This window comes from Hippopotamus amphibius, chromosome 9 (assembly GCF_030028045.1).
Source record: "Hippopotamus amphibius kiboko isolate mHipAmp2 chromosome 9, mHipAmp2.hap2, whole genome shotgun sequence".
NCBI classification, from domain to species: domain Eukaryota; kingdom Metazoa; phylum Chordata; class Mammalia; order Artiodactyla; family Hippopotamidae; genus Hippopotamus; species Hippopotamus amphibius.
Window position 1 is genome coordinate 46,444,803 of NC_080194.1, and position 26,682 is coordinate 46,471,484.

Sequence of the window (26,682 nt, forward strand, 5' to 3'; positions counted from 1 at the left end):
GATGTAATTCAGGATTTCAGTAGAGGCCTAAACAAAGGCAGTGGAAAGACAGACCCATTAGTAACACCAGAATTTGAGAGTGCAGGGAAACAGGCCACTGCAAAGGGGATAGAGAAGAGGACTGAGAGTGAGGAAGACCAGGAGAAGCATTATGGAAATCACATGAATAAAGGTCATCAAGTCAAATATTTTTTGAGGAGATAAGATAAGGACTGAGAAGTGATGCCTAGGTTTAGCTATAAGGAAATCACCAGTGACCTTTGGCAGGGGCAGACTCAGAGGAATGACTGAGGCCAAACTGGGTCACAGTTGGCTGAGCAGAAGGTGATGCTGAGCTAGGAACCGGCTGGGGCAACGCAAGGGTCTCACTTCCTCTTTGCCCTTTTAACGGTTAAGAGTCAAGGACAGGACTAGAGTTTCCAGATGGAGCGGCCTGTGTCCCAATCTGGCAAAACCGCGCAGCTGGCTGATCGCTAGGGGCCAATCCTTTCCTGGAGTTCTCTTGATTGACAGAGCCGCGCGCCAAAGACTGAGCTAGAACGCGAGGCCATGAATCACAAGGGGGAGGAATTCCAGGGCACTAACCCGGAACGGTTTGGGACTCGATTTCCATTGTGGGGAAGATCTAGGGCGGGCCCTCAGCCAGAATGGCAGTATCCTCCGGGCCAATAGGCGAACGTCATTAAACGAGCGGCAGCCACGCCAGCCAATGGTTTAGCGGCAGGGGGCGGGCAAAGTCAGTGGGCGGGGAATTAATGAAGCATCTTTTTGCCACCCCACCCCCTCCCACACATCTCAGAGGCGACCGTGGGGAGGTGCCGCCAGGGTCTCAGGTGAGCGGTTGCGTCGCCGAGGAGGCTGCTAGGGAGGTGGAGGCTCCGCGGACGGTGGGTGCCAGCGGGGCAGCGTCAGATCGCTGTCCCCCCCGCTGCCGGCTCTGCACCTGGCTCTGCGGCGTAGCGGACTAAGACGCTCAGGAGAAATAGCAGTCACAGCTGCCGCCTGACCTGGGAGGGTAGGGAGGGCCCAAGCCGCTGAAACAAGGCTGCGAAAGTTTTCCGGGCGCCCATTCGGGACTCTAATTTAATTTGCGGAGCGAGAACTCTCTTCCAGGTTGCCCCACATCCTACCAGGTGCAACCGTTGCGCTGTGGCCGAGTCAGGGGCGCGCCCCCTACTCCTGGCTGGCCTCCCGGGAATTCAGCCTTCCTGGATTCTCCCAAGGGGCTGCCCCAAAGGAATAAAGAGGTGGGGAGTGAGAGGTACTTTATTAATATAATAACAGGCGACACTTAAGTAAACTTAAATCATTTACCTATCACAACTTATAGAGAAGCGCATCCTATTCGGCAGGGAGGTGAATTTCCTCTAAGAATATGGTGGCGTTGGTAGGGAGCGGGGTTGAAGGGAGGTGGGGAGCACACTTGAAAGAAGTTTGGGGAGGGCTCGGGGGAAATTTGTAGATTTTTTGATGTTTTTCTTCTTCAACAGCCTAATGAGTTTACCTAAAAAAAATTTTGGACCCAGAATTTACTGCCTGATTTTCCTCACACCTCTTAATTCTGTCTTATCATGCAATATGTAGGAACTTCATTCTCATGTGTTAGTCCTTGAAAGATTGCCCAGGCATAACATGCCATTGGTGGTACACCATCTTCACAAGGATTACATGAGTGAACTACTTATACCTGTTTCCAACCAGTAAAGAATTATTGTGAAATGGGATTTCAGGAAAATGGTTGTTCTCTGTGATTGGGCATGGAAGAACTATGAATTTTTAGAGATTGCAACTACTGAATTCCCTTTAGTAAAGATAGGGAAGACAACCAATATGAAAGGGATAGTATTTGACATCTAAAATGGCATCTTTTCATATTTTGTGAGGTGTTTAGCACCAGCATAAAGAATAGTGCCAGCACATAGTAGGAGCTTGATAAATATTTGAGCAAATTATGGGGTGATAGATGATAACCTAAGCTGTTACACGAATACCAAAATGAAAAGGAGAAGAAAGAAAAAAGAAATTCCTGGAAACATAGCTTCTATTCATGCAAGCATAGCTACTAAATTTCAACTCAAGGTTGCTTTGATTTGGGTACTGTCTTATATTAATCAGAAGATGTCAAAGATTTTCACAGTTAAGCCATGACTGACTGGAAATCTAAGATACATTTTGATATCAATTTCAGTGAGGTAAAAAATGTGTGTTAAAGTGCATTTTGTTGAGCATTCCCTGGTGGTCTAGTGGTTAGGGTTCTGTGCTTCTGCTGTGACCCAGGATTCTCTGGTCAGGAAAATCCCGCAAGCTGTGCCTCATTGCCAAAATTTTTTAAAAAATGAAAAGATAAAGTGCATTTTGTCAATGAAATAGTTCATCAGTTTAGTCTAGAACAGTCAGGGACAAAGGGATATCACTTTTTTAGGATAGAGATATGGAGTTACAAATTGTTGGAGGGAGGGGACAGGATATGCACATAACAGCAACTGCTGCCAAAATTTTAAGAGTATATTGACTCAGGCATAGTTTTAAAAGGATTGTTATTTCTATCATTACAAAATTGATCTCAGTTTCTAAGGGCAGCAAAATCTGATTATGGATTTCTGCCTAAATTAGGATTCTCTTGACAACTGCAGTCATTGTTTATTATTTTATTGTGCATTTGTATTTTGTATGTTATAGTTTGTATATTATTACAGTAACATTGCTTCCATGTAAAAGGTATATTGCTTGAATTTAAAAAATATGTGAATTTTCAGATATATTTGCCTCTTACAGTAAGTTTTTTAGCAAAGAATAGGGTCTTACAAGTCAACATTAAAGATTTGCTGACATTTGGCCCCAACCTAGTTATCCAGCTTTGTTTCCTGATATTTCTGCCGTTTATTACTGTTCCTCGTTATTCTATTTGTTTTTTAAGACCCAAATCAGATGCTAATTCCTTCTCACAACCTTCCTTGATCTCACCAAAGATTTCTCCTTCTGACCACCTAGGGTGTTCTGTTAATACTTCTCTTATTGCACTTTTCTTACATTCTCATTATTCATTGAGTTAAATATTCACTTACTATGTCCAGACTATACTAGGAAATGGGTAATAGCTGATATTTGTTAAGGGCTTATTATATCTTAGGTATTATTTAATTCTCAAAATATCATGTTATTCTATTATTTTTCCCATTTATAAGTTAGAAAATAAGTTTAAAACTTAAGTAATTTGCAGACTTCCCTGGTCACAGTGGGAATCTGTCTGCCAATGCAGGGGACATGGGTTCGAGCCCTGCTCCAGGAAGATCCCACATGCTGCAGAGCAGCTAAGCCCATGCGCCACATCTAATGAGTCTGTGCTCTAGAGCCCATGAGCCAAAACTCTTGAGCCTGCGTGCCCCAACTACTGAAGCCTGCGTGCCTAGAGCCCGTGCTCCACAGTAAGAGAAGCCACTGCAGTGAGAAGCCCCTGCAGTGAGAAGCCCGCACACCACAATGAAGAGTAGCCCCCACTGCCTGCAACTAAAGAAAGCACACATGCAGCAACGAAGACCCAATGTAGCCAATAGATAAATTAATTAATTTAAAAAAAAAAGCTTAAGTAATTTGCTTAAGATCACAGACCTGAGTGGTGGAATTAATGTACAAGCCTAGGTAGTCTATATTCAAAACTTTCCTTTTAATCTCCATTAAAATTTTTTCATGTAAATTTTATGCATATATGTTTTACTAAATTATAAATTATTTGATAGAAATAATATATTCATCTTTGATCGCTTATTGCTCCTAATGTAAAGTAAGTGATTATAATACAGCCTGATAGTGGAAGCATGTGGCAGGGACATTAGATTTAGATTAATGGGAACAGTGAAGGTGCTGAGGATGAATAGTCACTGGCCAGACAAAAGAGCAGAGACCCTGGGAATTGAGAGGATGTGCCAAAGGAATACATGTATGATAGTCCTAAGGTAGCGGTCATGAAAGCTAGAACTGGGCCGTCCAGTACAGTAGCCATATTGCTACTGAGCACTTGAAGTGTGGCTAGTCCAAAATACCCACTGGATTTTGAAGACTTAGTAGAGAAAAAGAGTAAAATATCCTGATTACTTTTTATATTGTTTACATATTGAAGTAATAATATCTTGGTGTTATTAGGTTAAATAAAATATCATAATTAATTTTTACCTGTTTCTCTTTACTTTTTTTAATGTGGCTACTAGAGGATTTAAAATTATACCTGTGACTCTCATTATATTTGTATTGGGCAGCACTGATCTAGAATTTAGAGGAATTTCAGAATGACATACTGTGTGTGCTCATGCTGATGGTATTGGAGAAGTGTGGGTTGGGAAAGTATGTTTGAGGTTGGTATTGGAGGTGACAGATAAAACTGGCAAAGGTAAATGTGAAGATATATAGGTAGGACTCGGGGTTTGTAATAGGGAGAGAGTAAGAGTAGGGAGAGTAAATTTACCCCCTAAGTGTGTACAGAGCCTTTGAAAGGTTTTAAGCACTCCATACATATTTGTTGAATGAAGCATTGTGTCTTAATTACTCAATCTTAATGGATGTTTCCAATGTATACTCCTAGTTCAATCCTAATTCTTTCTCATAAAGATATGGGTAGCTGTCTAAAGACTTATAAGAAAGTTTGGTTCTCTAAAAAGAGCAGTTCATTTCTACTTAAGTCTGAATTGAATTGACTTAGCTTGTATTCCTTTGATGTATTTCCAACAAATAGGAGTATGAATTGGTTTTTACAATTAGGGTTATTCTTCTTCCATCTGATATAACATCCTACTGGGCTTATTTTTCCAAAAGAGTCCAGCTTTGTCTATGTTGTAAGTCTCGTGGCAGATGAGGCCTTAATGATCTCTGAAGGGAAATTTCTTAGCAGCTACAACATTTACTCCATCTTGCCTCTCTCTACACATTTGAGCAAGTAAATGTTCAACACTGATTCTGTAGCAGGGTGCTTCTCAATCCTGGCTGCAAATAAGAATCACCTGGAAAGGGTTTTTGTTTAACTTTATTGAAGAATAAATTTGATAAATATAATTGTATGTATTTAAAGTGTATAACATGATTGATATACATAATACATTGTGGAATGATTACCAAGATAGAGATAATTAACACATCCATCACCTCACATAGTTAACTGTGTGTGTGTGTGTGCCCGCGCGCTGAGAATGCTTAAGATTTGCTAGAGCACTTTTTAAACTCGCAATGCCTAGCTGTATTTTAAGATTGTTTTAATTGGTCAGAGATGGGGACTGGTTATAAGTATTTTTTAAAAGCTCCCTAGGTGGTTTTGATGTGCTGTAGATCTGTACTAATATATGCTATTGAGTTCTTGAAATGTATTTAGTACAAAATGAGATGTGCTCTAAAATACACACTGGATTCAAAGACATAGTAGAAAAAATAAGAATGGACACTCCCTCATTAATCATTTTTACATTGACCATATATTAGAAAGATAATATATTGAATTTATGGGATTAAATAAAATATGCTAAAATTAATTCTACACTTTTTTGGTTTTGTTTCATTTTTGCTTTTCTGCGGCTACTAGAAAATTTTAAATTACATGCATGGATCCCATATTTCTGTTGGTGTACTCCAAGGACCAGCAGCATCAACAACATTTGGGAATCTATCAGAAATGTAGAATTGCTGGCCCACTCCAGACCTACTGAATCAGAATCTCATTTTAATAAGAGCTCAAGATGATTCAAATACATAAGGTTTGAGAGACAACATCTTTAGAATTTTTTCAATTTCGTAATCTGTCTTCATTTTTTGTTGATTATTTTTCATTGTAGAGAGTGATGTTTTTACTTTCATGATTCCCTCTTTGTCTCTTCATTTGTCCTTTAGAATTATTCACATACATTTCATTTTTCTGTTTTCAATTTTCCTTTCACTTTTTTATAATTTTATATCTCAACATTTTCAACAGTCACTGCTTTTTAAATTAGTGAATGGAATTAATATGCATTCATGTAATGTGTGTAATATATAATATGTGTTCATAAATACATATATGCTTGTATATTCATATATGATTTTCTGGAAAGCATCTCAAAAAATTATTAGTTACACTGGTGGTGGAGAGATTTTCACTTCATTCTGTTGCTTTATTTAGCTTCTCCAACCATATCTGTATATTTTGCTTTTTTTTAAGTCAACAGAGATTTGTGGGTATTGGGTTTATGGAACTTCAAAAAATGTATTTTCCATAATAAAAATTCCTCAAAAATATATTTTTAATATAATGTTAGTCACTTCAAAGTAAAATGAAACAAATGTGCTCTAGGCTAACAAACAGCTGTATGACTGAGACAAACGACTGTATACATGATCCCTAGAGCTGGTGGTTTGTGGTGGACAGAGTGAGCCAACCTGTTGTAGAACATAAGCATGTTCTGTCTATAAATGTTCCTAAGTTGAAAACTGAGCTTCTGTGAGTATGTACAAACACACAGACGTATGTACAGCATCCTTTTCTGGTTTTGTTGGCTTGCATTAGCATAGTAAAATGTTGTACTAAGCCATATCATACTCTAATTGGGCATTATATTCTATTATGTACCTGTGGTATAGTTTATTCATCCAATCCCTTATTGATAAACATTTATATTTTTACCATGCTTCTACCTTTTAAATATGACAGTGCTTTTTAAATGGTTCAAGAAACTATTTAAATGGTCTGAAACATTCTGTATCTTTTGGAAACAAAAAGTCATCCTTAATGCATTGTAAATATTTAATTTGGTACGGAATTTGCTGTAACTTTAGCAATCTGTTCTGTTTTTAAGGACCTCTAACCTGCCGATTTCATTTTTAAAATATGTCTTTAATAACCTGCTTATCATTGGTTCATACTGCCTAAGTAGTAACGTGGCCTATTTATTTGAAATTTCCTTTCAGAATTTTGTATAACTTGTTAACTGCTACATTCTTTGGCATAGTTATAGTGTAGGTAGTTTATCTAAAGTCTTCACTTAATCCCATAAACTGCTTCTTGCCTATATTGACTTGAGCTGCCTTTTTCTTTTAAGCATATGCTTTGCCCATAGCAGTTTCAGTTTTGCTAGCTTACCTTACTTGAGTTATTTTCTGTTTCATTTTTCTGTTCTCTTTCCCATCCCCCAATCTCCTTTTTTTTTTTAAGTTCTATTTTTACCTCCTTCTGTTTGTTAGGCACAGTGTTATATGTTGAAGATACTGCCTTTGGAGCAGGTGGGCTGCCATCTTCCAGATCTTCATAGAGGTGGAGCAAGTGGTAGGAGAAAGCCAAATTTGACTGCAGTAATTCCTTGAAATATGCCACAGCTGGAACATAGGTACTAAAGAGAAGTATATTTGGGCTGGTTAAATGATGTGTAAATCAATTTGTTTCATTTCCCTTTTTGTGTTGCTTATAAATAAATATAGTATTTCATGAGTATTCTTCTTCAGTTACCTCTAGAGAGAAGCAGAATACTTGCCCAGCCCAACCAATAACTTAAATTACAAAAGGAATGTTAGGACAGTGCTAATTAAATGTGATCCTCTAAAATTACAAGTCTTTTAGAATGTCGACTAAACCTTTGTGGGTTCAGATGTTAAAACATTCCATTTTCTTAATTTTTATTGGGTAATATTTATAATATGCAAAAATCATGTAGCTTTGTGTGCTAGTAAATCTGTTCCCTGACCACTCAAAAGAAAAATGTTCTAGTTTGTAACATTTGTCCATTTCTATGTTGTAAATACTGCCATCTTGGCCAGTTTTTAGTCCCCAGTATGACATTACTGAATGTGGAGTAGGAAGAGGTGCACGATGACCTTTGTCAGCTCACATCAGCAGGCTCCAATATACCCCTAATGTTATAAAGCATGATAATAAAGACCCACAGACCTACCACTTGACCTACAGACTAGAATAATACCAATATTATTGTGGCCTTTCTGTTTCCGTTGTCAAACTTATTTAAAGATTTGCCTTTCATGCAATAATAGTGAACTTAATTTGCTAACTGCGTACGAGGAGCTATTCTCCATATTTTACTAAATCCTTTAATCCTTATAGTATTTCTATGAAGTAATAATGTTATTTTACAAATGAAATTGCACATAGGGAAGTTAAATAAGGCCACGCAGCTAGGAAGTGGCAGAGCCAGGGTTCTAACCCAGGCGGTCTTCAGAATGTGTGCTCATGACCATTACGCTACACTACCTCTTTTGATGATATTTTACTGTATGAATATGTTTGCTTATATTGTAGTGACAAGAGGCTTATATTTGACTATAAAGGCAAGTATTTGCCTAGGGCAAGATCAAAAGTGCTGCCACTGGTTATACATTCTAATTTAGTGGATTTCAATTTTATTAAATGTCTCGAGAAATTTTGGAAGTCTACTTTAGAAATAGTTTTCTGCAATCTTTGTGTGTGTGTGTGTGGTTTGCCCTTTTTGTAGGTGTGTGAAATTGACAGTGATTTCTTGAGAGTTTATTTTCTGCTCTTTTGAATTTTTAGTTCTCTCTGGTCTCCGTTTCAGAAGAAAGTTCCGGAGATGGTTATGCTATATCAGTGGTTAGAAACAAAAAGATGTAGTAGTGAGCATGTTTTTGGTGATATTCTTAGATACACAAAATCAGTTGAAAAAGATTACTGGAAACTTGGAAAGGAAAAAAATGCATAAAAGTGTAGCGAAATCTTAATTAAAAAATGCCTTTTTATTAGAGTTTAGAAATAAGGGATTTGCATCCACTTTTAAGTCCTAGAGAGAAGAGGCTCAAACAGTGATAGAAAAGATATGTGCATTTTCTGGCTAACTTTAGTTAGCCTTACTCAATTGCTATATTTTTACTTTAGTGGAAAATACTATTTATATTGTCAATTACCAGAAAAATATTTTCCACTCTAATAAAAATTTTAAACTGGCAGATATTAAAGTTTTTAAGAGAAGAAACCATGGTAGAGTGAAACATAACTGGTTTAAACTTTGGGGAGTTTTTCTGCCTATATACAGAACTTTATCCAAACCTTCCACAGAGATAAGGATCTGTTCTTTTTGAAATTTTTCAAGTAAAAGGCATCTTAAAACTTACCTTAGCAACACATTTCTAAGATTTAGCTGTCACAAGCTGCTAATAAAGTAGAAGGAGATGTGGCCTAAGGGACCCTGGATTTATATCCAAGTTTGGTCATTTAACTAGCCATGTAGTGTGCAAATTATTCAACTTGCCCGAATCTTGTCTTATAAATACAAATGCTGGTATCTCATTCAGTGCTGTGGTGGGGATTAAATGACAGGACATGGAACTTAATGGATATTTGGTATTTTTTCTTTGTATTGGTAGGAAATCTTTATGATCCTACAGTGATAGAGCTGGAAGGGACCTTAACAACCTCATCCCGCCCTCTCATTTTGTAAGGGAGGGAAAAAATCAGCTCTGCAGCAGTGATCAGTGTATGAATTTGAAGTCAGAAAACATGGTTTGTGTATATATTCCCTACTCTTTCTGAGCCCTTTATCCCCATTACATACTTTTAAAATCTCTTTTCCAAGGAAAAGACCCATTCAACATTTTTCCAGTTTGCTAGTGTGCCTTGCCATAATGCAAAGGCTAGATAGCAGAAAAACTACATTTCCCAGCTATTATATTGAGGATTTGGATGTGCTTTAGGTTCTACCAAACAGATGCACTTGTATAAGACTTGAAATCAAAGTGTGTGAGAGAATCAGGTGTGTGAAGCATTTGTTTTACTGGTGTGGGTCAGCACCATGGTTTTCAAGCTTTAGCATGTATTAGAATCATCTGGAAGGCTTATTGGAACACATATTGCTAGATCTTGCCTCCAGAGTTCCTTATTCAGATAGTCCGGGGTGGGGCCTGAAAAGTTTATCTTTCTAACAAGTTTCAAGTACACCCTCTTTGAGAGTCTAAGTTTTGTTTGATTTTTGACTTCCTAAACTATTGGTCACTTTGGCAGGTTGACTTATTCATTTATTTAAAAAGTGTTTATGGTATGCCTGCCATGTGCCAGCATCTCTGCTAGACTCTGCAGACATGATAGTGAGCAGAAATGTTGCTGTCTTCATGAAATTTTAGTGAAATGGGAAAGAGACACTCTTAGTTGTATGTTAGCACAAGTGTAACATGTAGATGAGGAAAAGGAGTAATTTGACTTGTTAGGAGAGGCTTCACTGAGAAGCAGATATCTAATCTGCAAGGTGAAAGATGAGGAATTAAGTAGGCCAGGCAGGGAACAATCCATTTCCTAGGCAGAGGGAACAGTGTATGCAAAGGCCCTGAGCAGGGAAAGAGATTGACAAGAATGGGTGACTGAAAGAAGGCCTTTGTAGGTAGAGTGGAGAGGATCAATGGGGAGAGTAGAATAGAAGTAGGGAACACGTCAAGAGTGAATAGTGGCAATTAATTAGGAATCATTACAGGAGCCTAGGTGAGAGAAAATGGTAGCATGGACTGTGGCAGTGCTGGCAGAGACAGAAAAGTAATCAGTTTTGAGCCGTATTTAGAGGTTTTTGTTTGTTTGTTTTTAATTATATAGCTTATTGGGTTCAAGTACATTGCAGAAGTTGCAGGTTGATTGATTTTTACTTTTTTCTCTTTAGGAATCATCCAGCCTGCCTGTGCTACTAGATGAATGGAAGACTGATTTAAACAAAGTACCAACAAGGAATTGTCCTTGATTTTTGTACTGTGTAGCATTCCTCAAATTCTTTTCACATCTTCTTTTACTGTAAAAACTGCATTTAAGTTAGAAAATGAAGCAATTGAAAAGGAAAAGGAAAAGCAATTTCAGTGTACAAGAAACTCAGACCCTTTTAAAAGAAATTACAAAAAGGAAAGAAGTCATTTTTTCCAAGCAACTCAATACAACAATTAATGTGATGAAGCGAATGGCTTGGGAGGAGATTGCACAGTGTGTGAATGCTGTAGGAGAAGGAGAACAGAGAACAGGGACAGAAGTGAAAAGAAGGTACCTTGACTGGCGAGCACTTATGAAGAGAAAGAGGATGAAGGCGAACATTAAGCTAGTTGGTTCGGGGTTTCCCCTTCCCACATCCGATTTAGATGACTCTCTCACTGAAGAGATAGATGAAAAGATTGGATTCCGAAATGATACAAATTTTGATTGGCAAAATGTGGCAGATTTCAGGGATGCAGGTGGGTCCTTAACTGAGGTCAAAGTGGAAGAGGAAGAAAGAGATCCTCAGAGTCCTGAAGTAAGTATTAGCCTCTTTTTATTTCTTCATTTCTGATATGAGAGTTTATTATAGACCAGGAAAGTTAAGAAATTCCCAGATTTTCAAGCTAACTTAAATAGTACATAACAGTCATTCCATTTTTTTTCCATCTTAATATCATTAATCACTTGCTTCTCACCTACATATACTTCTCTTAATCATATATATTAATGATGTCAGGTAATTGTAAATATTTTTCAGAATTCAAAGTAAATGGTTTTGTGTGCTCAAACAATACAAAAAGCTTTTAAGAAATTCTTAGACAAATGAACAACCATGAAGTATAAATAAATACTGAGAACTACTTTTCTCTTTTAGTTTGAGATTGAAGAGGAAGAAGATATGTTGTCATCAGTCATACCAGATTCCAGGAGGGAAAATGAACTTCCTGATTTCCCCCACATTGATGAGTTTTTTACTCTGAATTCAACACCATCTAGGTCTGCATATGATGAGCCCCATTTGCTTGTAAACATAGAGAAACAGAAACTAGAATTGGAAAAACGACGGCTCGATATTGAGGCTGAAAGACTGCAGGTAGAGAAGGAACGCCTACAGATTGAGAAAGAGAGGCTGCGACATTTAGACATGGAGCATGAGCGGCTTCAGCTGGAGAAGGAGCGGCTGCAGATTGAAAGAGAGAAGTTGAGGTTACAGATAGTCAACTCAGAGAAACCATCTTTGGAAAATGACCTTGGTCAAGGAGAAAAGTCCATACATCAACCACAGGATATAGAAACAGAGAAGTTAAAACTTGAGAGAGAACGCTTGCAACTGGAAAAAGATAGGCTGCAGTTCTTGAAATTTGAATCGGAGAAGCTGCAGATTGAAAAGGAACGCTTACAAGTCGAAAAAGAGAGACTACGAATGCAGAAGGAAGGACACTTGCAGTGATTTATCTAGGTCTCCATTTATCAAATGTATGTAAACCATAGGTTTAGGTAATATAAAAATGGTTGCAGGATTAGCTGTATTGGTTTTTTTCCTGTTTAATATTAGTATTCTCAATAGGAAAAAGATAGTTATTTGTGGATAATTATATGCTTAAGTAGTGTATTATATAAAAAATATGTGCCCTAGTATAAACAGTATAGCAAAAACTATTGTGCTATACTCTTTAAATTAGTAAAAAATTACATAGAGTCTTGTATAATTTGTATGCTGAGAGTTTATAATTCTGTCTGTAAAAGTAGTTCTCAGCAGTTCTCAACTGGGGGTGACTTTGGCCCCCAAAAGACATTTGGAAATGTCTAGAGACATTTTTGGTTGTCAAAACTGGGCAGTGGGGCATGTTGCTACTGGCATGTAGTAAGTAGAGGCCAGGGATGCCTATGTCCTTCAATGCACAGGACAGCCCGCACAAAAAAGAGTGATCCAGCCCAAAATGTCAACACTGCTGAGATTGAGAAACCCTATCCTAGCCTGACTGAGCACCTCTTCAGCTTTGTTTCAGTTTAAGAATATTAAAACCTCAGATATTTATGTGGGAGTTACTTAAATGGCCCCAAACTGTAACTATGAAACATTACTGTGCAGCATATTGAATATAGGAAGTGATGAAGATTATAGGTATTTTATTCCCATTTCCATTTATAAATAATTTGAGTTAGAAAACAATGTCGGGAACATCAGAGATTGTCTAAAGTGGGTCACTTTGAAAAGCAGTTCATTCATCTAGCTATTGATACTTTAGAAACAACACACACTTTTAAACTTTAGTTAGTTATCCTTTCTTCTTTGACTCCATTGTCTTAGACAAAAATTGTCATTTCAACCATGTACTTGAAATCTTAATGTAAGTGGTTGAAGCTAGTAAAAATGTTACCAATTTCAAAATGGTACCAGTAGTCAATGACCTTGAACTCAGTAAGTGGTAATTTGATTTTTAAAATAGATAATAGCTATTTGGAACTGGGATTGGGGGTGGGGGGAGAATGTCCTCTGTATCCGATAGTAATGATGGCGATGAAATAATGATAGTAGCTGTGTGTTATGAATTAGGGAAGCACTTATTGCACACTATCTGACCTAATCCGTAGAACAAGTTGAGAGTAGTATCTATTATTATTCCTGAATCTGAGGCTTAGAGAAGTCACACAGTGAGTAAATGGCTAATTTCATATATCATGATGTATTTTGTCTTTCCCCCACCCTGTGCAACAAAGTTTGTATTGTTAGTCCATTTGGTATTTATTCTGAGACCGAGGGCTTGCTTAATATGGTGATTTACCTTCAGTCCCCTGAAGGTACTTTTTCCACAATCCAGGTGATTCTGATGCACACTAAAGTTGAGAATCACTGCACGAGATCACTTTGTATTTTCCCATTTCCAGGGGTGATATGTAACCTTCGTACATCTCTTCTATTGATAGATACTACCTTGATTCTGCATTTGGTCCTTGTTAATTTAAGAATGTCTTGAAACCATATGTGACATTTGAGTTTGGGTGTGTAAGGAAAAAATATACTTCTTAGCTACCTTGACTTTGAAATAGTGTTATTTTTCTATAACTGAAATAAATGCTTCTACCATAGAAATAAAATTTGCCTATACTAACTATGTGATCATTTATCATTTCAAGTGATGCTCAGTGCTATGAGGGTTGAGGTTGTCAAGCCTGGAAAAGAGCTTTATCATGGTGAGTCAGGGGAAAGGGGCCTAACATTTGTGTTAGGCATTGTGTTATGTGCTTTTCACACATTATTTTATTTGTTTCTCAAAACAATCCTTGAGCTAAGTCCTAGTAGCCCAACTTTTGTAAGAAAGGAAAGAGTGCCTCATCAATTTAATTAATACCTGAAAAATGATATGCCAATACAAGATCTTAGCATAAGAGCTCTAAGGAGAAGGAATATCGAAAGTTTGTAGGTGTAGTTATAAGTATTGTAGCTTGGTCACTTGATACTCATATTTCCTCGTTTGTAAAATGAGCATAATGATATCTGCTCTGCCTATGCTTCATAGTTCTTGTTTTATTAATAAAATGGTATGTAAACTATAAAATACTATTTTAAAGGTAAGCTAATATTAGTCAATAGATTTTAATTTCCTAGAAGTAAGCATTGAAGATAGCTAATGTTATTTATGGATGGAGCATTCTTGGTTCCTAGCAGTAAGAGACTTAAAAAAAAGAAGCATCAGCCTAATATCTTCCAGGGCTTTGGTTGAGGAGTCTTGAATTTCTTAACCCTGCCCCAGGTATAGATGGATTGGGTTGGTTACTATAGTAGGAAACTTCATTGCTGCATTGCTGAAGTGGTAGGCACACTTGGAATGAGTCATTTTGATTAGCTATTTCTGTGTAACAAACCACTCCAAAACTTAGTGATTCATGTTGCTTATGATTTTAGATGCAATTAGGCTGAGCTCAGTTGGGTGGTTCTGATCTTGGCTGGGTTCTCATGGTCAGTTGCAGGTTGGCTAGGCTGTTCAGCTTCTGGGGGTGTAACTGGATATTGGTTTGGGGTGGGGGTTTGTCTCAACTCTCCTGGTGGTGTTTAATCCTCTAACAGGACTTGTTTTAATGGGAATGGCAGGAGTTCAAGAGCGAAAGAAGTGATGCTCAAAGTGTCTTGAGGCCAAAGCTCAGGACTGGCACTTCACTTCTGCTGCACGATATTGGCCAAAACAAATGATCAGGTCAGTCCAGAGTTGAGAGGTGGGAATAGAGTCCATCTCTTAATATGCGGAGCTGTAAAGTCTTTCTACAAAAGATGAGGATTCAGGGAGGGGTGAGGAATTGTGTTCATTCTCATAATCAATCTACTACACAGATGTTCTGGTTTGCCTGGGATATTCCTGATTATACAGTGGTAGTGGTAGCTTATGTGGTTTAGCATTTGTCCTAGACAGAAATATCTTAATATGTGCATTAAATTATATTGTCGTCCTGATCATGAGGAACACCTTCCCATCCCTTTTGTAAGGATGCTGATTTAGAAGAAGGAAGGGGCCATAAATTTGCAGAAAAAGAAATAGTGTGCTGTGTCAGGCTTTTCCTTATAAATTAAACATTTCAGTCCTTGTCATTGAAGAGAATTCTTGCTTAACTTTTGTTTTCTGCCTAATTTGTCCATTTTTTATTACTTTGCTTCTCTCTTTTCATTTTTCTGCCTCTTCACACTTTGTCATGAAGAGTTGGGGTTGGGCACTGACCCCCCCACCCCCACATGCAGTTGAAAATCTGCATGTAAATTTTGACTCCCAGTAAACTTAATTACTAATAACCTACTCTTGAAGCCTTACTGATAACATAAACAGTCAGTTAACACATTTTATATATGTATTATATTCTATATTCTTACAATGGAGTAAGCTAGAGGAAAGGAAATGTTAAGAACATAATGAGAAAGAGAAAACACATTTACAGTACCATATTATATTTATCTATACTGTGATTTTACATTATTTACAAGATGAATTGTCTGTCTTGGCAGTACCTATATCAATATTGTTTTATATGACACAAAACACTGTAGATGTTATATTACTAACGACATCAAAAATGAAAAGATAATGTGAAAAATTCATATTTATTTGCAGGTATAATGATTCATGCATTGATAATAAAGAAGCATCAATATGATTGCTTTGAGGTAGCTTAGTGTAATCAATATAATTATGTTATGGTAGCCTAGTCTATACACTAATGAATGAATGGCTATAAAATTTTTATGGCATATAGTATTCAGTCATATTCATGATACAGTATTGGAAACATTGTTATATTTAAAAAACTCACTTGTGATGATAGGCTGATACTGTTTCTCCAATTATGAGAAAGAGGCATACTGTACAGTATTGTAATACTTTGAAAACAAGTTATAAAATAGCAAGAAAACTAACACATTATTAATCTTATATTAAATATCACTCACCTTATGCCTATATAAGGATAGGCTTTCCACTTAAATATGTCTTGCACATGATGTTCTACACGATGAATACTTGGATGATAATTATGATCATGACACAAAAACATCTCATACAGTTCTTGCTGTAAAGTTATTAGATTTTCACAAAGACACACATAAACACAACAGATAAGTTTATTAACAGTACAGCCTGATGATTATTTACTATTCATAAAGTGGAAGTGTATCATAATCAAGGTCTTTATTCTCTTGGTCTTCACCTTGAGTAGGCTGAGGAGGTGGAGGAAGGGAAGGAGTTAATCTTGCTGTGTCAGGATGGCAGAGGCAGAAGAGGTGGAGGAGGTGGAAGGGCAGGCAGGAAAGGAAGGTACACTTAATGGAAATACATTGTAATTTCTGTCTTTTTTGCTTTTCCATTTCTCTGAAAATATTTCAACGTGGTACCAATCCTTCCACTATTTGTTTTAGTTTCAGTGCCCATATCATAGAAGGGTCCATGTTGTAAAAGAAGTCAAATACAGTCTTGCGTAATTGGAATGCTTCTGCTAGGTTATCTAATGTCAATTTCTTTTCTGACACTGCTTCTGTTACATCTCTTCTTCATTATCTGGTTCGAAAGCACTTGTCTTCAAGTTGTCTTCTGTTAATTCCTCTTATTGTGGTGTCTATCAGCTCTTGAATTTCTCCAAGATTGGTGTCTTGAAAAACTTTCCATCACCCCCCACCTTTTTTGGTAATAGCCACAATCTGTTTTATAATTTCCTTGATTGGCTCTATCATAAGTCCTGTGAAGTCATGTAACACATCTGGACAGAGTTTTCTCCAACAGGAATTTACGGTTTCAGGCTTAATGGATTTCACAGATTTTTCTAAAATAATCATGGCATCTTCAATGGTGTAATCCTTCCAGACTTTCATGATGTTCTCTCTATCAGGGTTCTTTTCCATTGTGTTGACAGTCCTTCCCATAGAGTACCATGTGTAAGGAGCCTTAAAAGTTCTTATGACCCACTGATCTAGAGGCTGAATTAGAGATGTTGTGTTTGGGGAGAAGTAGATCACTTTGATGCCTTTGATGTTGAACTCATGTAGTTCTGGGTGGCCAGGGGCATTGTCCAATAGCAAAATAACTTTAAAAGGCAATCCCTGGGCAGGAGGGGGCGGGGGATGAATTGGGAGATTGGGATTGACATATATACATTACAAATAAAAAAAAAATAGCACATTGTACACTAAAAATAAATAAATAAAATAAAGTAAATAAAATAAAATAAAAGGCAATCCCTTACTGACAAGATACTTTCTACCTTCAGGGACAAAGCACCTTATGGAACCAACACAGAAAAAGTGTTCTCATTGTTCAGACTTTCTTATTGTACAACTAAAAGACTGGCAGCTAATGTTTATTTTCTCTCTTCGGGTCTCAGGTGTTAGCAGCTTTATAGATAAGAGCAGTCCTGATTATAAACCCAATTGTATTTGCACAAAACAGTAGAGTTAGCTTATCCCTCCCTGCCTTAAATCTTGGTGCTCACTTCTCTTCCTTACTAATAAATGTTCTGCATGGAATTTTTTTTCCCCCCAGAATAGGGCACTTTTGTCTGCATAAAAACACCTGTTCAGGCAGATATCCATTCTCCTCAGTGATTTTCTTAATGGCATCTGGAAACTTGTCTGCTGTCTCTTGGTCAGCAGAAGCTGCTTCTCCTATTATCTTGGCATTTTTATTTAAAGCCAAACCTCTCTCTGAAATTATCAAACCATCCTTTGCTGGCATTAAATTCTCCAGCTTTAGATCCTCCACAATTCCTTTTGCTTTAAGTTGTCACATAATGACTTTGCTTTTTCTTGAATCACATTAGAGTCTATAGGTATGCCTTTCTCATAGCAACTCTGCACCCACATAAAAGCTGCATTTTCAATATGAGATAAAAAGGTACTTTGCAAAAAGTGCAAGGTTTTCACCCCTGCTCCAGAGCTGCAAGTGACAGCTTCACAAATTTCCTTTTCCTTTTTTACAGTGGTCCTTAGGCTGAATCCATTTATCTTGAAATTGTGGGCAACCTCAGCTGCAGACCTCAATCTACTCTACATATCAAGCAATTCAACTTTTCCTTGTAAAGTTGTGACTTTTCTTTGCCTCTTGGGAGCACTTCCAGCATCACTAGTGGCATTTTGTATGGGTCCCATGATGTTATTCAAGGTTTATGGTATTGCACTAAACATGATGAAAAATATGCAGGAACTGTGAGAAATCACCTTTAACTGTGATATGAAATTTACTGGAGAGATAAACTGCTCATGCAGAGATGATTAGTATCACATGGCATTTTAAGCTAATAGAACACGAGCTCACCACAACAGCACAAGAGGCGGCTATGAAATTATTATAGTAGGGAAGGAAAGATGGCGGTGAAGTAGAAGGACATGGAATGCATCCCTCTCCAAGGATGCATTAGGAATACACCAAAAGATGCAATAATTCCCACAGAGAACCAGCTGAACACCAGCAAACGACCTTGGACACCAGAGAGGACTGCAAAGATCCCAACATAACTGGGTAGGACAGAGGGGAAAAAATAAAATAATGGAGAAGAGGAAGAGAAGAAAGGAAAGGGATGGGTCCCAACCCTAGCGTGGGGGGATCTGAAACAGGGGAGATTGCCGAATTTGGGGAAACATCCCTTATCTGATGGGGAAATCCCTTCTCCAATGGGGAATTTCCTTGTGTCAGTAGGGAGGCATTTATGACTATTCAAAGAGGGTGAAGTGGCAGAGCTGTGGCGGATGGGAAAGAGTGAGAAACACACTGAGGGTCTGCACGATGGCTCAGCGTACCTGGACTGAAATATCGATTCACAGCTGAACGGGGTCTGGGAGCGGGAGCATGGGAACCAGAGAACTGGTTCAGGGTGAGAAACATTGTTGGCAGTGGGGAGACAGACCAAAAGGACAGGAGGGAAGAAATCTGCAGCGCAGAGTGCCTACCACAGAAAGCTGCGAGGCCATAGTGGCAGCTGGATACTGCTGACTCATAAGCAGAGGGGAGGAGCCGTGGATGTAGCCTCTCTCTCAGCACCTGTGATGGACAGAGGAAGGACCCCCGTGGGCCAAGCTAATGCACTCAGGGATAACAAAGGCCCTGGGAGGGGCTGGCTTAGAGTGCCTGCAGCTGAGAGTCAAAAGCATGCAGAGTGGCCCAACTCTGAGACATTCTGTTTACACCTGAGCTACCAGCATCCCTCTGCAACAGGCACCGCCATGTCTGACTGAACTGCTGTGACCCAGACAGGGTGCCACTGCTTACTCACTCCCAGGGGAAGGAGCCACTATTATACCCTCTCTCTCCCCACACACCAGTGCTTACAGACGAACAATAAAGGAAGTTCCACTGGTCACAGAAAAATACAAAAAATCCAAGGTGGGTAGAAGGACACTTACAGCTGAGACCCCAAGGAAACAGAAATATTAATATTAATTCTATTGAACTGGTCCATTCTGGGATCAGTTCTAGTTTTTTTTTTTCTTTTTTCTATTCTTTTTTTTTTTTATAAATTATAATCTTAGTCCTAAGGGATCTACAAGTTTTATAACAATTTTTTTATTCTATTTTTATTTTTAGCCCTTTTATATATTTCTATTTCTAGCTAAGTTTTTTGTAGTGCTGACTGTATCTCTCCTAGCTTCTTTTCATCTCTATCTATTATACATTTCTATTTCTTTCTTTTTATTTTCATATTTCCAGTCACACTACACTCTTCTGTTGCCCTGTCTTCTATCCTTTTTTAGTTTATTTTATCTTAGTATACGTATAAGCAATATTATCGGTCTGCTCTGTCTCCCTGCTTTATTCTCCAGATGACACACTGCTTTGGTATTTATTATTAGGTTTTTGTCTTTATCTTAGTTCTTGGTATAATTGTCTGATTGCATTCTGAGAATCTTCGGTCTGTCTGGTGGTACTCTAGCTCTTTATTATATTTGATCCTAGCTTTCAATATCTCCCTGGATTTGTGTTTGTGTGTGTGGTGTTTTTGTTTGTTTGCTTGTTTCTGCTTTTGTTTCTGTTTTGTTCTGTTTTGGTTTGAATTTCTGTTGGTTTTCTCTTTGAATGTCTGATAGCATACTGGGGTTCTTCTGTCAGATCTTTCTAGTGCCTTATGTTCTATTGGATTCATTATTTGTGTGTCTTATACATGTATGTGTTTCCTTGACTTAGTATTTGTTTGACTCAACATTCTGCAATTAGTCTGGGGCTTGGACAGTCTTCTTTAAACCCCTTTATTGCTGGGACAAGCAACCTCTGAAGTTTGGACTACCATGAGAAAACAAAGAAACACCATGTAGGCAAAGGAGCAGGAAAAAACCCCACAAGACCAAATAAATGAACAGGAATTAGGAAAAATGACTGAAAAAGAATTCAGAATACTGATAGTAAAAATGATACAAAATCTCAATAACAAAATACAGAAAATACAAGAAACAGTTAATAAAGACCCAGAAGAACTAAAGAACAAACAAACAGTAATGGACAACAAAATAAATGAAATTAAAAATACTCTAGATGGTATAAGCAGCAGAATAACTGAGGCAGAAGTACGAATAAGTGAGTTGGAAGATAGAATGGGGAAATTAACTGCCACAGAGCAGGAAAAAGAAAAAAGAATAAAAAAGAAGGGAAGACAGTCTCAGAGACCTTGGTGATAACATTAAGCACACCATCATTTGAATCATAGGCATCCCAGAAGAAGAAGAAAAAAAGAAAGGGTCTCTGAAGATATTTGAAGAGGTTATAGTGGAAAACTTCCCCAACATGGGAAAGGAAATAATTCACCAAGTCCAAGAAGCACAGAGAGTCCCATACAGAATAAATCCAAAGAGAAATACACCAAGGCACATATTAATCAAACTAATGACAATTCAACACAAAGAAAAAATATTAAAAGCAGCAAGAGAAAAGCAACAAACAACATATAAGGGAAAACCCATCAGGATAACAGCTGACCTTTCTACAGAAACTCTGCAGGCCAGAAGGGAATGGCAGGATATACTGAAAGTCCTGAAAGAGAGAAACCTACAGCCAAGAATACTCTACCCAGCAAGAATCTCATTCAGATTTGCCAGAGAAATCAAAAGCTTTCCAGACAAGCAAAAGTTCAGAGAATTCAGCACCACCAAACCAGCCTTACAACAAGTGCTAAAGGAACTTCTCTAAGGAGGAAACACAAGAAAAGGAAAACACCTACAAATACAAACCCAAAACAATTAAGAAAATGGTAATTGGAACACACATGTCAATAATCACTTTAAATGTAAATGGATTAAATGCTCCAACCAAAAGACACAGACTGGCTGAATGGATACAAAAACAAGACCCTTCTATATGTTGCCTACAAGAAACCCAGTTCAGACCAAGGGATACATATAGACTGAAAGTAAAGGGATGGAAAAAGATATTCCATGCAAATGGAAGTCAAAAGAAAGCTGGAGTAGCAATACTCATATCAGACAAATTAGACTTTAAAGTAAAGACTATTACAAGAGACAAGGAAGGAGACTACATAATGATCAAGGGCTCAATCCAAGAAGAAGATAAAAGAATTGTAAATATCTATGTACCCAACATAGGGGCACCTCAATACATAAGGCAAATGCTAACAGCCATAAAAGGAGAAATCAACAGTAACACAATAATAGTAGGAGACTTGAACACCCCACTTACATCAATGGGCAGATCATCCACACAGAAAATAAATAAGGACACACCAGCTGTAAATGACACATTAGACCATCTTGACTTAACTGATATTTATGGGACATTCCATCCAAAAACGACAAAAGACACTTTCTCCTCAAGTGCACATGGAATATTTTCCAGGATAGATCACATCTTGGGTCACAAATCAAACTTCGGCAAATTCATGAAAATTGAAATCATATCAAGCACCTTTTCTGACCACAATGCCATTAGGCTAGATATCAGTTACAGGAAAAAAAAAACTGCAAAAAATACAACCACATGGAGGCTAAACAATACACTATTAAACAACCAAGAAATCATTAAAGAAATCAAAGAGAAAATCACAAATTATCTAGAACCAAATGACAATGAATACACAACAACCCAAAACCTATGGGATGCAGCAAAAGCAGTTCTAAGAGGGAAGTTTATAGCAATACAGTCCTAACTTGAGAAACAAGAAAAATATCAAATAAACAACCTAACCTTATACCTAAAACAATTAGAGAAAGAAGAACAAAGAAACCCCAAAGTGAGCAGAAGGAAAGAAATCATAAAGATCAGATCAGAAATAAAGGGAAAAGAAAGGAAGGAAACAATAGTAAAGACCAATAAAACTAAAAGCTGGTTCTTTGAGAAGATTAACAAAATTGATAAACCATTAGTCAGAATCATCAGGAGAAAAAGGGAGAAGACGCAAATCAACAGAATTAGAAATGAGAAAGAAGTAACAACGGACACCACAGAAATACAAAGGCTCATGAGAGACTACTACAAACAACTATATGTCAATAAATTGGATAACCTGGAAGAAATGGATAAATTCTTAGAAAAATACAATCTTCCAAGACTGAACCTGGAAGAAATAGAAACTATGAACAGACCAATCACAAGTATGGAAATTGAGGCTGTGATTAAAAATCTCCCAACACATAAAAACCCAGGGCCAGATGGATTCACAGGCGAATTCTATCAAACATTTAGAGAAGAACTAACACCTATCATCTCAAACTCTTCCAAAATATAGCAGAAGGAGGAACACTCCCAAACTCATTCTATGAGGCCACTATCACCCTGATACCAAAACCAGGCAAAGATATCACAAGAAAAGAAAATTACAGACCAATATCACTGATGAATATAGATGCAAAAATCCTCAACAAAATACTAGCTGACAGAATCCAACAGCACATTAAAAAAAATCATACACCATGATCAAGTGGGGTTTCTCCCTGGGATGCAAGGATTCTTCAATATATGCAAATCAATCAACGTGATACATCATATCAACAAATTGAAGGATAAAAACCATATGATCATCTCAATAGATGCAGAAAAAGCTTTTGACAAAGTTCAACATCCATTTATGATAAAAGCTCTCCAGAAAATGGGCATAGAAGGAAATTACCTCAACATAATAAAAGCCATATATGAGAAACCAAAAGCCAACATCATTCTAAATGGTGAAAAACTGAAAGCATTCCCTCTAAGAACAGGAACAAGACAAGGGTTTCCACTCTCACCATTATTACTCACCATAGTTTTGGAAGTGTTAGCCACAGCAATCAGAGAAGAAAATGAAATACAAGGAAACCAAATTGGAAAAGAAGTAAAATTGTCACTTTTTGCAGATGACATGATATTATACATAGAAAATCCTAAAGATTCTACCAGAAAACTGCTAGCACTAATTGATGAGTTTAGTAAAGTAGCAGGATACAAAATTAATACACAGAAATCTCTTGCATTCCTATACACTAACAACGGAAGAGCAGAAAGAGAAATTAAGGAAACTCTCCCATTTACCACTGCATCAAAAAGAATAAAATACTTAGGAATAAACCTACTTAAGGAGGCAAAAGATCTGTATGCAGAAAACTATAAGACACTGATGAAAGAAATCAAAGATGACATAAATGGATGGAGGGACATACCATGTTCTTGGATTGGAAGAATCAACATTGTGAAAATGACTCAACTACCCAAAAAAATTTACGGATTCAATGCAATCCCTATCAAATTACCAATGGTATTTTTCACAGAACTAAAACAAGAAATCTTATGATTTGCATGGAAACACAAAAGACCCTGAATAGCCAAAGCAATCTTAAGAAGGAAAGATGGAGTTGGTGGAATGAGGCTTCCTGACTTCAAACTATACTACAAGGCCACAGTGATCAAGGCAGTATGGTACTGGCACAAAAATAGAAAGTTAGATCAATGGAACAGAATAGAGAACTCAGAAGTAAGCCCAAACACATATGGGCACCTTATCTTTGACAAAGGAGGCAAGAATATACAATGGAAAAAAGACAGCCTCTTCAATAAGTGGTGCTGGGAAAATTGGAGAGCTACATGGAAAAGAATGAAATTAGAACACTTCCTAACACCATACACAAAAATAAACTCAAAATGGATTAAAGACCTAAATGTAAGGCCAGACACTATAAAACTCCTAGAGGAAAACATAGGCAGAACACTCTATGACATACATCAAAGCAACATCCTTTTTGACTGACTTTCTAGAATCATGGAAATAAAATCAAGAATAAACAAATGGGACCTCATGAAACTTAAAAGCTTTTACACAGCAAAAGAAACCATAAACAAGATGAGAAGGCAACCCTCAGAATGGGAGAAAATAGTTGCCAATGAAGCAACGGGCAAAGGATTAATCTCCAAAATATACAAGCAGCTCATGCAGCTTAATACCAAAAAAGCAAATAACCCAATCCACAAATGGGCGGAAGACCTAAATAGACATTTCTCCAAAGAAGACATACAGATGGCCAACAAACACATGAAAAGATGCTCCACATCACTAATCATCAGAGAAATGCAAGTCAAAGCCACAATGAGGTATCACCTCACACCAGTCAGAATGGCCATCATCACAAAATCTGGAAACTACAAACGTTGGAGAAGGTTTGTAGAAAAGGGAACTCTCCTGCATTGTTGGTGGGAATGTAAGTTGGTACAGCCACTATGGAAAACAATTTGGAGGTTCCTTAAAAAACTACAAATAGAACTACCATATGATCCAGTCATCCCACTCCTGGGCATATACCCAGAGAAAATCATAATCCCAAAAGAAACATGTACCATAATGTTTATTGCAGCACTATTTACAATAGCCAGGACATGGAAGCAACCGAAATGCCCATCAACAAATGAATGGATAAAGAAGATGTGGCGCATATATACAATGGAATATTACTCAGCTATAAAGAGGAATGAAATGGAGCTATATGTAATGAGGTGAATAGACCTAGAGTCTGTCATACAGGGTGAAGTAAGCCAGAAAAAGAAAAACAAATATTGTATGTTAACTCATATATGCGAAATCCAAAAAAAAAAAAAAAAAAAGGTACTGATGAACCCAGTGACAAGACAAGAATAAGGATGCAGATGCAGAGAATGGACTGGAGGACATGAGGTTGGGGAGGGTGGGAGGTGAACGGGAAGCTGGGACAAAGTGAGAGAGTAGCATAGACATATATATACTACCAAGTGTGAAATAGATAGCCGGTGGGAAGTTGCCGTATAACAAAGGGAGATCAACTTGATGATGGGTGATGCTTTGGAGGGCCGGGAAGGGGAGGGTGGGGGGAAGTCATGGGAGGGAGGGAATATGACAATATGTGTATAAATGCAGCTGATTGACTTTGGTGTACCTCAAAAACTGGTACTGGAGTGTAAAGCAATTATATTCCAATAAAGAGCTAAAAAAATTATTATAGTAGTGCATTAAGTACTACAGTTAATTTATGCCATTATGATTTAATGCTGAATCTTTACATTTGTTTACATTTCTCTAGACTGTGAATGGTGTCATGCATGGTCTGTGTTTGTGTGTAAGTTTTGATAAGCTGTAATTTTTATAATAGATTTTTGTATATTTTATGATAGTACATGATGAAATAGTCTAGTACCTACGTATATTTTAAGCATTCATGACATACCTAACTTTTTCTTATTTATTTGTTATTTCTAGGCTGTGCAGTTCATTCATGAGTCTTTTCAAATTGTCACAAATCTCCAAAAAGTTTTCCAGTATATTTATGGAAAACATTTGCATGTAAGTGGACTCATCAAACCTATGCAGTTCAAAGATTCAGCTTTTAATTTGTCAAGGTTTTCTAGTTGCTATCTTTAGACCTGAAATTATAACTTCTACAAGTCCCAGAATATTAAACACGTTTCATTTTTTGACCTTTAACTTCTGCTTTTTTTTTCCATTTTAATACGTACTTTATTTTTCTAAATTTTTTTTCCAGATCCTTATTGGAGTATAATTGCTTTGCGCTGTTGTGCTAGTTTCTGCCACTGTACAACAGGGTGAATCAACTGTATTTATACATATATCCCCCTATCTCCTCCCTCTTGGGCCTCCCTCCCTACTCCCTATCCTACCTCTCTAGGTCATCACCAACCATCAAGTTGATCTCCCTGTGTTATGCATTTGCATCTCACTAGCCATCTATTTTACATTTGGTAGTGTATATATATCAATGCTACTCTCTCACTTTGTCCCAGCTTCTCCTCCTTCACCTCCCTGTGTCCTCAAGTCTGTTCTCTACATCAGGGTCTTTATTATTGCCCTGCTACTGAGTTCATCAGTACTTTTTTTTTGGATTCCATATATATGCATTAGCATATGGTATTTGTTTTTTCTTTCTGACTGACTGACTCTATATGACAGACTCTAGATCCATCCACCTCACTACAAATAACTCAATTTCATTCCATTTTATGTCTGAATGATATTCCATTTTATATATGTGCCACATCTTCTTTATCTATTCATCAGTTGGT

At 37.4% G+C, this 26,682-nt stretch overlaps 1 protein-coding gene across 3 annotated transcripts; it reads left to right on the forward strand.

The window, feature by feature from the left end:
* Positions 1–774: 774 nt before the first annotated feature.
* MSANTD4 (Myb/SANT DNA binding domain containing 4 with coiled-coils) lies at positions 775–13,791 on the forward strand. 3 transcript variants are annotated; one of them, XM_057695578.1, is made up of 5 exons: positions 800–833; positions 5,564–5,735; positions 7,195–7,337; positions 10,617–11,231; positions 11,571–13,791. In XM_057695578.1, exons 4-5 carry the CDS (start codon positions 10,770–10,772, stop codon positions 12,144–12,146), a joined length of 1,038 nt encoding a protein of 345 aa, XP_057551561.1. In that variant the 5' UTR covers positions 800–833; positions 5,564–5,735; positions 7,195–7,337; positions 10,617–10,769; the 3' UTR covers positions 12,147–13,791. The 3 variants fall into 3 exon arrangements, with proteins under 3 accessions (XP_057551562.1, XP_057551561.1, XP_057551563.1); XM_057695579.1 differs by lacking the exon at positions 5,564–5,735 and having other exon boundaries at positions 775–833; XM_057695580.1 differs by lacking the exons at positions 5,564–5,735; positions 7,195–7,337 and having other exon boundaries at positions 806–833.
* The last annotated feature ends 12,891 nt before the right edge of the window (positions 13,792–26,682 follow it).

Excerpts from the sequence above, each read along its gene's own strand:
- MSANTD4 (XM_057695579.1), top strand. The coding sequence starts at position 10,770 with ATGAAGCAATTGAAAAGGAAAAGGAAAAGCAATTTCAGTGTACAAGAA. Across the intron at positions 11,232-11,570 it reads GAGATCCTCAGAGTCCTGAA|TTTGAGATTGAAGAGGAAGA; the intron begins GTAAGTATTAGC and ends TTTCTCTTTTAG.